The sequence below is a fragment of the Pseudorca crassidens genome, chromosome 4 (genome assembly GCF_039906515.1).
Source record: "Pseudorca crassidens isolate mPseCra1 chromosome 4, mPseCra1.hap1, whole genome shotgun sequence".
Lineage (NCBI taxonomy): Eukaryota > Metazoa > Chordata > Mammalia > Artiodactyla > Delphinidae > Pseudorca > Pseudorca crassidens.
The window spans coordinates 68,929,853-68,942,506 of record NC_090299.1 but is presented as its reverse complement, the minus strand read 5'-3'; the positions used below and the strand labels follow the sequence as shown (position 1 = coordinate 68,942,506).

General features: G+C 31.5%; 1 protein-coding gene across 3 annotated transcripts in view; it reads left to right on the top strand.

Moving 5' to 3' along the window:
• GABRG1 (gamma-aminobutyric acid type A receptor subunit gamma1) overlaps window positions 1-12,229 on the top strand; it is a 68,027-nt gene extending 55,798 nt beyond the window's left edge. For all 3 annotated transcript variants that reach the window (XM_067735860.1, XM_067735861.1, XM_067735862.1), the window contains one exon: window positions 6,855-12,229. In XM_067735860.1, the coding sequence (XP_067591961.1) occupies window positions 6,855-7,124 (270 nt within the window). In that variant the 3' untranslated portion in view covers window positions 7,125-12,229. The remainder of the gene's footprint in view (window positions 1-6,854) is intronic.
• Window positions 12,230-12,654: the final 425 nt, after the last annotated feature.

Here is a 12,654-nt window from a genome sequence, read left to right as displayed (position 1 = left end):
GACAAAGCATCAGGGGGCAATGATTTCAGCTTTAAAATCCATTTGCTAATTTTTTAGGTAAAGAAAAACACAAGTTTTCTACTATTTTCCTTTAATCCAAGCCAAACATCCTCTCTGAATTTTCCATTTCATCATTTACTCATCCACAGCTGTGCTTGATTAATACCTTGACAATTTTATTTTTGAAAATTGTGAATGAAAATGTTTAGAATAAAAATAATTAACATTATAAGCCAGACAATGTACAATCTCACATGGATTCTAGAATTTCATTCTAAGAATATGTAATACAGGTACTAATATTATCTAAGGCTACTCAACCAATAAGTGGCTACTGTAGGACTACAGATAATCAGTTTGACTCCAGATCATGTGCTCTCAACCACATTACCAGATGTCTCATTTACTCAGGAAGCTGAAACATTGGAGTATGAGCGTTAACATTATGACATTCATTTAATCATTCATTCATCAAATATTAATTAAGGACACCCATGTTCTAGGCACTGTTCTATAATAGTTATTTAGGAAAAAAATGCCTGTATGTTGAGTATTTAAAACTTAGCACCAAACCCAAGAAGCAAAATATTAAAGATGAAAAATTAAGGAATAAAAAATAAATGAGAGCTTTGAAGCATTAAACTGCAAATATCAAAAGTTAAATTGATATGTAATTGACTACCTAGGTAAGAAAAATATTTTTAGAGCCGTCCAAAATAAAATTCTATAGTAGTTTCTTTCTGTTCAGTTACATGCTTCGTGAGCTTTTTCAATACAAAATGACACTTTAAGTGAAAAATTGGATCAGTAATCAAATCTGATTCCCTGACTAGTTCAGTGTTTAGCCATATGGTCTTGCCAATCAGGTAAATCAGAGCACACTTTTATGAAGAATAGATAGCTCTGCTTGCTGTTGTCTCAAAATATTCTATTTAAGGGCTTTGTGGAATCTGTGTTTTTCTTCTGTTCCAGCCAGGAGGATCAAATGCAAGCCTAGACCCAGAAATCTTGCAGCATCTTGCCTTTACACCTGTTTTAATTGTTTGTGAGTTTATCTTCGTTCTCTCTCTCTCTGTCTCTCTCTCTCTATCTATCTATCTCTATCTCTCTCTATCTCTGTCCTTCCATCTGCCCACTTTATTTTATAGGCTCAAAATTCTGAGTTGTTTAAAATCCAGCATTTCCCTTTTCTTCACCAAATTATTTATGGCAATAGGCCAGGACCAAAGATCTTGCCTAGAGTCACTGAAAAGTCAACATGTCTGTTATTAAAAGAAACTAAAATCCCCTTCTTGACATCTCTTTGACTGCTTAGCTGAGAATCCCAGAAAACTCCAATTTATTTTACTCAGGAAGAGATGATATTTGAACACAATAGATTTTTAGCTTCAATGACCCCTCTAAGAAAAATATAACTTAATAAAGATGCTTTCTACCTTACTCTCCACATGATATATTGGACCTTTTCTCTCTTTCTTTTTCTTGCTCTCTCTCTCTCCAACTCCCTTCCTCCTTTCCTTCTTCTCCCCCTTCCTTCTTCCTTCCTTCCTTCTTTCCATTATCCCTTTCTTCCTTCTGGCCTTACTTATGTCCATATTTCTTTGTTTCTTTCTCCTTTATTTTTTATTGTGAATGTCAGTGACATTTTGACTTGGTCCATATTACCATCCAATATATTTTATTGGGTTTTTATTTCTACTCATTAAGAATATGATTTACGTGTGTTTGTATCAATATCTATTTTCACGAGAATCTAATAAGTTAACTACGTTGAAGTACAGAATCAAGATCCTTATGAAACATGTAAAGATCTCAGAAAAGCAATAGTAGTAAACCAGCTAACTAAAGAGTAGTTCTTGTTGAAACTCAAATAGCCCATTGATGATAAAAAAAAATCTCAGAAAACAATGTTATACCTACATCAGGAGCCTGATCTACCCATTTGAGGTAGAACTTATTTGTAATCTCTCAATTGGTTAAAATGTTAAATGAAGGAAGTTTATTTCACCAGCCATGAACAAGGCACTATGAAGAAAATAACGACACAATGTGTTCTCTGCTTTCAGGGATCTTTGAATCTAGTTGTGGAAAAATACATTAGAAGTGCAAATGTAAGATAATAAAGTACAGTACAAATAACAGTCCAATATAAAAATCAAAAGTAGACAAAGACACTATTAGGAAGTAGCAGTTAGGTGACTGGTTTCAAATACCTTTTCGGCAGCAAAATATTTTCTATGATAGATATAAGTTAAGAATATTTAAAGATGTTCTTATTGAAATAGAGATAGGTACCACAAAGTCCGAACAAAGTGGCCTGTCCTATGCACAGAGGAAATCTTGAGACATCAGGTAATATGGTCTGTGAAGCACTAACAAGCACATAGTGTTGAGAAGAGGCTATGTCATTGTGAGCCAACAGTACAGTGGGTGGCCTTTTTCATTTCATTGTAAATAATTTATTCAAAATGTATGTAAACTAACTCTTCCAAAGGGAATTTGATAGAGAAAATTACAAAGAAAGCATGGCATCATTGAAGTAGTTCTTTAAAGAATAAGTTGCAGTTTTCAGGAAAACAAATTATCAAGAATATTTGAGAGAGAAGGAACCATGTAAGCCAAGTTGAGGCATACATATAAGAATACAAAGTAGATTTGTATATTTCTCAGGCTTTTCGTCTAATACAGTAGCCACTAGCCATATGGCTAGGTTGATTTAAATTAATTAAAATCAACCAAAATTTAAAATTTAGTATCTTAGTAGCATTAGTCACATTTCAACTGCTTAATAGCTACATGTAACTAGTGGCTACCATATTGAACAATACTGATACAGAACACTTCAAGTACTGCAAAAACTTCTCCTGGACAGTGCTATAGAAAAGAGGAATCTTAGGAAAGAAAATATCCAAGTTGAGGATAGAAAAGTGGTTTATTGCTGAGAAGTGGAAAGTCTCCAGTACCATGTTAAAAATTTCGATTTTGCACTGTCAGCACTGATAAGCCATGCATGTTTTTAAGCAAGATGGCATATTTGCTTCTATGTTTTTGAAAGATAATTATAAGTAGCATGGAGTATATACTTGAATGGCAAAAGAAGCAAGGAGATAAAGACTATTGCAGTAGTTCAATAAGTCATATATTACTGAGAGTGGAACTAGGGCATTGGAGTGGAAATAATGTGTGGAAGGTTGTGTTTTTTGTTTCTTGTTCGTTTGTTTGTTTTTGCCCACAATACCCAACCATAACATTTTCTTCACACACAAAAAAATATCGTATTTTCAGCCAGTGCATATCTATATGAATAAACATTCTTCTACCTTTCAGAGCACAAAAATAATGAGAAGATGAATCAATACACAGTTTCACAAATTATAAACCTTCTTTCCTGTAATGGTAATTGGCAAAGCTCCTAGGAAGGATTATTTGATATTGGTGAAATGTGAAATACAGTAAGAAGTTTACTTGTGCATGGTTGAAACAAATGAACAAATCAAACAGTATATAAACGTACAAGTGAGAATACAATTCTCTGCTTCACAGCCTTGGTCCCAACCCTCAGAATTTTTTTTTTTAACTTTCTATTTTTTACTTTCCTCTGATAATTATTTCCATTAACTTCTAATTCTTGGAGTACCAAAATTGACAACTCAGAATCACCAAAATCCACCTCATGTCTATTTTTAAACATTGATGTAGATCTTGTAATTTTTGAAATTCTCACTGATAAATAACTGGGATTTTGTGAAAGTTGATTGGAGAAAATCTGTGCTTAGTTTGGCATTCTCATGTGCCACTTTTTGAATGAGAAATTAATAGTGATATTAGTTAATATTTCATAGTATCAATAACATGACCTAATAATGTTTGCTAATCATATTGCTAATACTTAATATTATTAATTGTATTAGTATATGATCTAAATAGTTATTATATTATTGGTCTTGGTGCTTAAAATATATTTTGTATATTTAACTATACGATTAATCTATAAGTAAGAGTATTTAATATATAACCAGACACATATGTATCTTTAATAGTGAGAATGGGATGGATTTCTCAAAATGTTAAGTTCAGCTCTTCTTAGTGACTTTTTAAAATAACAAAAAAAATGGCATATTCTCAAAACTACATCATTTGAAGTAAAAGGAAATTCTATTCAATTGTGTTGTTTCTTTTTATGTCATTTAAATGGATCTATTTTATTTTTTCAATGTTTGCTATTTGGGGGGCAGCAGGATTTTTATTTGAGAAATTGTAAGGTGGGTTTTGCTGTTGTACTTCAGATAAATAAGGCACATAATGTTTATATTGTTCCAATTAATTTTTCAGTGGTTTCCAAGGTCACAAATGTGTCGAAAGTATTTTATTTTACTGATACTGTGTCAGCTCTTTGGCTATTTTTCTCAATACATATAAAATTCATTCCTAGTCACATTCATCATTCAATAAAGCATAGTTTCTTTCAATTTATGAATTAGTGGCGTTTTGGGGGAGGCAGCAGGAAACTAGAAAATTGTCAATCTAAATTGTCACTGCAATAAGAAGCTCTCCATGATTTTGACCACCAGGGATTGGTCAATGTTTTAAATGAACCATTTGCAGTTTTCCTCCATTTTTGTGTACTTTAATGTTTAATCATACCTCTCATGCACAACTGATATCTTCTAACAAACACACCATCTTCCCATTTATGGCAGTTCTGAATGATATATGGAATGTGTTTTATGCCATATAACCTTGAAATTGCGGACTAACAAACTTGCATTTTAACCACTTTTCACTCTGGTTAACATTGGAACATATGTTATTTAAGTATTAAGTAACAACAAAATGAATACCAATTTGCCTCATTTTTATACGTAAGTTTAGTGCTCCACTAAAATTTAGGAGTCTAGTCGAGTATCTCCAGGTGTCAATCTCAAAAACATTTATTAACATTTATTAACATTTAATATTTAACATTTAACATTTAATAACATACTGCCTCTGTTTTTCATGATATATCTAGGCAAGTGAAGTCATGCATTTGTGTTTAGGGCATGGCTTCTTATCTTCAGGCTGCATATTTTGTTCCTAATATGGATGTTATGACTTGTGTGATGGTTTTATCTTTTTAAAATATCACTAAATGTGATTATTTGCTTCTCTTTGCATCTACTGAATGTTTAATATGTAGTGGGTCAGATTCTATGTTTCTTTTCAGAAATGAAATGGGTTTGAATATAGGTCCAAATTTTTAAAAATTATCATTTTTTGTGTTTAATTTTTAAAATCTTTCTCATACAATGTTTAATTTTCATGGCTTTGAGATTTATTTATTTCAAAATTTAGGATGAAAAAATTTTATAAACATTTTCATTAGAATTTAAAATCAGGATAAAACAATTGTTATAATCTCAGCATTGTATTCAGTGTTTACATAATGACACCACTGATTATAATAAATTGTGAGATTCACATTTTAAAATAATCCCTGAAATATGTGGAAGTCCTGAGAGATGAAGAGTTACTAAAACGGCAATCTTCACTCATATTTTACTTGCCATTTTATTCAAGCGTTCATTAATGTATTTCTTTCCAGGAACATTTTTGATGAGGTCCAAGTTTTTGTTGTTGTTTTTATTGTTATTATTGCTTGTTTTAGCACATATTTTATAGTCAATTATGATATATCCTCTCCAGGAATCAACAGTAGCAATGACGATTACAGCACTATTATCAATTGGCAAGGGAATAGTTGCTATGTTTCAAATATTTCGTTTGGTGTTTTATGTATGTCATCTCATTTACTCATCAAACAGATCTATGTATTGTTATTGTGGCTTTGGTATGGCAACAGACACAGACACAAAAGAGCAGTGACATTTCCTGTTCAAAGTTACAGGAGTCTACTGGGCAGAGCTGGAATTTCAGCCTAAGTAATTGCTTTAATATTGCACAATATCCTGACTCCAAAGTGATTGCTCCAAAGTGATTGTTCCAAAGTGTTGGCTTTAATATTCCACAGTATCCTGGCCATGCTCAATTTTTTATATTTTTAAAAATTCTTGTTCTTATTTAAGTATTATTCAGAACATGGTATCATCAAGAGTTAGTTTGATATGTGTCCCAAAAAATCTTGGTAAAAATAATAACTATTACTACTAGGCAAGACGAAGCATGGATCATTTTACATGTTATGAAGTTTATTCAGCACAACCATCACAAAAATTAGGTGGTAATATAATTCCAGCTGGATAGCTGGAATGAGCAGAATTTTGGTAGAATTAGAAGAATTTTGAATACCAGTTGTTCCCCAACCTGAATTTTTACCTCCTGCACATTCTGTCTCCCAAATATGATGCTTTGTGCCTATCCACAACTCCAGACCTCATATCTTTTTTATTCATTCATAGCTCCTCAAAGTTTTCTGCTTTATCAGAATGTTATCTTTAGTATTTGTTCTCATTATTACTAAAATAAAGTACAGAATATAACCATAGCAAACAAACACATGTTTATAGCATTGTAAATGTTTTACTGTAAAATATCATAGAAAAATATAGTTTATTCTCATTTTAGAATTAGATTCATGGTTAACAATAATTCAGTAGAACAACTTTCTAAAGGTATAAAATATATTTAATTTTGAGTGTTTTTTTCCCTGCAAAACCTTTGGAATGTAAAATAATATTTTTATGTGCTACACGGTAAATTATAATCTAAAAACATGTTAGAATTGGGTATTCATTTGATTTTTGGAAAATAAGATTATTTTTACTGCATGTCAGTCTCTCAGAGTTTGCCTTGAGGGGACAAATTGATCTTTTTTATGATTTTTTTTCTCAAAACTCATTTATTATTTTACTCAGATGTCCTCTGGACTCCATCCAGGATCTACTCTCATTCCAATGAATAGCCTTTCTCTGCCGCAAGGAGAAGATGATTATGGGTACCAGTGCTTGGAGGGAAAAGATTGTGCCAGCTTCTTCTGTTGCTTTGAAGACTGCAGAACAGGATCATGGAGGGAAGGGAGGATACATATACGCATTGCCAAAATTGATTCCTATTCTCGAATATTTTTCCCAACAGCTTTTGCCTTGTTCAATCTGGTTTACTGGGTTGGCTATCTTTACTTATAAATTCTACTTACTAGGCAAAACTCATAAGAAGTCTGACTAAATCCAATATAATCGACTGTCCTTCAGTAACATGACGTTTAAATTTAAAATGCAGAGAAACCAATGGTTAAAATGTGAATAGTTATTTTAACTATTTTACAGCTTTCTTGGGTACATAAAGTAGCAGCTTTTAGATTAATATATGTAAATTTATGTAAAACAGATTAGTTGCAAAATTCAGTATATTAAAATAGTATTATATATTTGTACTTTAATTTTCTTTATTTTTACATATATCCTACTATGATTTTGAATTTATAAGTTCTGTGATTCATATTTCAAAGATGGAATAATTTTAATATATATTTTATTTAAACATAACCTATCGTTTGTAATGGTAGCTTAATCTAATGCCTAATATTTATGTAATATGTTTTTGCCTAGAAAATATTGTTAATTTGATTTTTTTTTTTTTTTTTGCTTTTTATTTTTATGCTCTGTTTGGACTAGAGTTAGTTGAAAACATATGAAACATATGAAAACAATGATTTCATTGGATTGACTTCCAAGAAACTTTACTCCCCAAAACAAATTAATTTATTTTTAATTTTTTTATTATTTAAAAAAGAAAAGGCCATTTTACCTTATCTTTGATCCAATTCATTTCCTGATGAAACATTAAATAAAACTCCAGTTATATTTAGGTTTGGTGATTTACAAACTAAGATGGAAACCATCAAAGTAATTTAAATACAAGGTGAAAAAAAAAATGAAGAATATTGCATTTAACCATTTTATTCTCTGCCGCATAGCACTTATGAAGAATGAAGAGATTAACACTGAAGTGTTTAGATCTACCGATCCTGAACTTAAATACAGAAAGAACTGACTTTTTCTTAACCCTCTACAAAAATGTTACATTCCTTAAATTAACCAAAAACATTGAGGAACAGGGCTTCTATTTGCTCATTGTGGCTAAAGAATTATTATCTAGCAAATTGATTTGAAATGCATATTGAGGATATGGTCTTAATTACGTGCTATTAACATTTTTCAGACCAGAAATGTTCTAGAAACACAGTCTTAGGCTTGTGTTCTATATCGCCTTTCCCAGTTCCTAAATTTGGACTTGGTCAGCTTTACGACTTTGTTATCAATTTTAATGATATTCTCTTTTTTTAAAAGATGTGAGCAGGCACAAAAATCATGTTAAAGGTGGAGTTCTGTTAGAGGCACCTCTAATGAACATGAGTGTGTGGAGCTCTCTCAATTCTGAGAGGAACAAAAATAGTCTTACTATAGTTTAAAGCCTGTTGCTTAATAGTTTCCAAAATGTCTGTTTTGTTAAGAGGCGAGATAAATTTAGGCTTTAATTAATCTATTCCTGTAACTAGTTGGGCATATCAACTATTTATAAGAACTCCCTATTCATTCACCATTACCTAATTATCTGTAAAATCACCAGAGTGATCTTGAAGATAGCCTTTAAAAATTGTTTCCATTGTCAAGAGCAACTATCAGGATGAATAATTTTGTGATCAAGTCCTATCTTATGGTATGTGGAGGAAGCTATCACCTGTGCGCCTGACACCATGTGGGTAGTGAATACATGTGTATGCTCTGGCATGGTTATACTTATGATTTTAGAATATATAGTGTTTTGGTTTTTTTAATCTAAATATGTTTCATTGGGTATCCAATCACCTACATATGAACTTTTTTACTTTGCTTATAAATCTTGGAAAAACGTAAGCATGAATTAAATGATATTGCCCAAATATCCACCAACACTGGTTTTTTCTGAATGGAGAGCCAAATTAAACTTTGGCCATGTATATATTCACTTACAAAGTGCTCATGCATTCATTGTTATAACATTGAGTATTGATGGATATTCTTAACGTAAGCATTCATTTAAAGATAAATGAAAAATGAAGTACCAACGAAGAATAAATCATTTCACTAAAATGTATCATGGCTATTTCCATGCTTTAAGCTATAGCCTGCTCATTACCATGGGGGCAATTTTAATTCTGGGATTCTTTCAAGTCTATCAGCATGACCCTATTTTAAAATTCTTAAAAATGCTTAATATTAGTAGCTTTGATTTTCTCACTGGTGTTCCATTAACTTGGCTTTAAATGTTGACAGTATTTACAAGTGGAAATAAAATATGATATGATGATAAAAATATGACAGATGCTTTTCTATATACATTCATTGTATATATCATCAAAACTAGTGCTTTGTTTTCAAAGCCAGTGGCATTTTGAGCAGTTCTGTTTAAACAAGCAGATCAGAAAGGGAAGTGTGTAAAAATCTTATTATTTCTAAAAATGAGAATGAAAAGGTGAAAATGCAGTTAGATTATTTTTACAAGAAATCAAATAGAGCTTACTTTCAAAGGGTATGCAGTCTAATCCCTGTTTCTCTCTTCTTTCAAGTATTAGTTTTATCATCTTGAGAAATTATTTTTTAAAAATCCTCCTCTTTCTCCAGGTGAGTTATATCTTAATTTTATTGGATTCACTGGTACTTGTGTTCCCTGACTGATTTAAATGTTTTTAACACTAATATAGACCAAAAAAGTGGATATAGATGAGGGGAGAGATAATTAGAGCAGAGGGACTTAGAATAATTTGGAAAAGTGTTCATTCACATCGAGCCATCCTCTAAATATGTGACCAGGATCTAGAAGTATCAAGAAGGGAAACTGTGACTAGCATGATTTTATTCTCTTGGGTTTACAATTGCATGATAATATTTTATCTATTCTTGAATTGCATAGATAGACTCAATTGAAATCAATTCCTAAAAGGCCAAGTAGTTTCTGGAAAAAAAAAAGAACTTAGATTTCCTGAGAATTCAGTAGGGAAAGGGCAAAATTAAAGAATACCTCTAACTAAATATAAAGTGTTAATGTAAGCAGAAATTAGATAATTCATTGGCTACATTTTATTTTAAAGATATAGATTTCATTAAGGAGTTTTGAAAACATTAACTTTAGGTTAAAGTACAATAAATGTGGGTAAATATACAAATAATCACCAGGGTTTTTTTTCCCCTTTAGTGTGTTCCCATATTCTGACATCAAATTTAATCATAAAATATCTTATATTTCAGTTTAAGAACAAGATCAATATCGAGACTTGCATTCTTTCCAATGATTCAGCATCAAAAAGAATGATTGACAGTACTCTCACATCAAGGGCTCATAATTGTAAGATGTGAAATTGTATTCCAAGTCAAGGTGTTGTGAAGAAATGCATCTCGTACTTTGATTACACAAGAGATTTAGATAGGATGATTTGTTTGAGTTTAAAATTTAAATTAATAACCAAAAATTGATTAGATATATAATAAATGAATAAATATATGCACAAATTATCAGTTTTATACCAGTGTCTATTTTCACTCTTGCAAAATTCAGCAAGATACCATTCACAATTATTTCATTGATCTTAGCGCTGGAGTTTAAGTGATCACTTAGACATTCAATAATTTAGCATATGTCCCACCAAAAACATTTTGAAAATAATTTCTGACCAAGCTATTTTTCTTTATATCATCAAATTTATTTAACTCCTCAATGTCACACCAAATGAAGTCTAGACATACTTGGTATTATGTTTCTGTTGGTCATTGTTTTTTACTGCTAGCGAGCCCTTGACAGAGCACTGTAAAGTCACAGAAACCATTACCAAGCCTCTATCAAAACATTCCAAATGGAGTTTCCAGACCCTGTTGACCACATTGCTGTAGTCAATGTAAGGTCAGTTCTGTCTTTTTTTGCTTGTGCATTTTGGAAATGACATAACCTAATTCAAATATTTATGCAGCACTTCTTATATATAAAGTACTGACTTAGATACAATAGGGAATATAAAAATGAACTCTGGAGGAGATTATAATATAATCAGAAGACTAGTTATACAATTTAAGGGATGGAGGATAACTCTGCGAAAGTTTCTTGGAGAATATAGGCTTAGAGATGGGAGCTTGAGAATTCAATATGTCAATAGGCGAGGTTAACAGAGAATACATTTTGCAGTTGAGTAAACAGCTTGAATAAAGAAACAGAAGCATGGGCACAAATAAAAGTTCCATTTCAATTGAAGGTTAAGATTCATATAGGGAAGCAAAGATGAGGCTAGAAAGATAAGTCTAGCCCTATGGTAGAGAGGCAAGAATATGAACTTCAGAGGGCTGAGTGATATCAATTCTTGAAGAGTTCACAAAGATACACGAGTACAGAAGCACCATTATAAATATCGCAAGAGTTTCATTTATTGGTGTGTGATGTTTGGAGTAAGGAAAGCCAGTTAGGAAGCTACTGTAATACATGAGGTGAGAAAGAATGAAGGTCAGTACGCAGGTGATTGAAGTTCAATGGAGAAGGGGGAAAGACAGATCCTGAATAAAAAAGGAAAAATGGCAAACATGAAGCTGTGATTAACAGGCAACTGAGTGACATGTTGTGTGTAAGAGAGGGGATCCTGTATTGCATAGTAGGTATTTGGGTGTAAATGAACACTAAAACACTGCAAGGAAATTCTGGATGTATTACAATCTTGTTTGCTGTTACTTTTAAAATTTTAATCAAATGCTTATTTTTCTTACTGATCTATGTTTCCCACATTAGGGATGAAAAAAAGAATAATCTCCTGAAGTATAATCTGTCCAGATTATTATTATTTTGTGAGAATCTGTTCCTCATGAAAAGGGCTTTCTCTTCAAATAACTTTCTCTTCTTTCTTTCTAACTAAGAAAAAAAAAATAATGTATTTGGACAAAGAGAGGAAGGGAGAACTGTGAATAGAAATAGGCTGCTGTGTGACCAGACAAATCCAGGATTCTGATTCTCAAACAATTTCTGAAATATTTGTCTCAAAATAAGTTAATTTATTTTTGGTCAATGAAATATGTACCTGGAAGCTTTGAGTCTGGGAATAGTTAAGATGAGCCTGTAATGCAGTTAAGCTGGAAAGAGCTAATTAAAGGACTTTTAAGATATAATTGACCTAAATAGAAATAATTTGGATCTCGATAAACCACTGTAATAAGAGTTATTTGTGTCCATAAAGTGTATGTAGTCACATCGTATAATAAAGTTTTGTGGCTTGTGATTGCAGTGGCTTCTGCTTCATCATTTTGGGGAGCATTTTGTGTGTGGCAAAGTTATCTCAATTTATCAAAGTATTATGTCCTTTAATGATTCTAAGTACAAAATAAATTCAGTAACATTATGAAATAGTTACATTCTCTTAAAATGTGTCTTTTTTAATAGTTTTCATACAGATATGTCCCTTTTTTAGTTTTAGAGTATGTAATCATGATTTTAGCATTGAAGTTAATTTATGATCGATGTTATTTCACATTTTTCCAATTAAGAAAATAAATTTAAGAGTTCTCTTTGACACAGAGTTCTGAAAATGAATTAAACTGAATGAATTAAAAGGTTAAGCAAATACAGTTAATATTTATGCATGATTTTCACTACCAAGACAATGAATCTGGATTATTCTAACAACTTGTGATTTCATCCTAATTG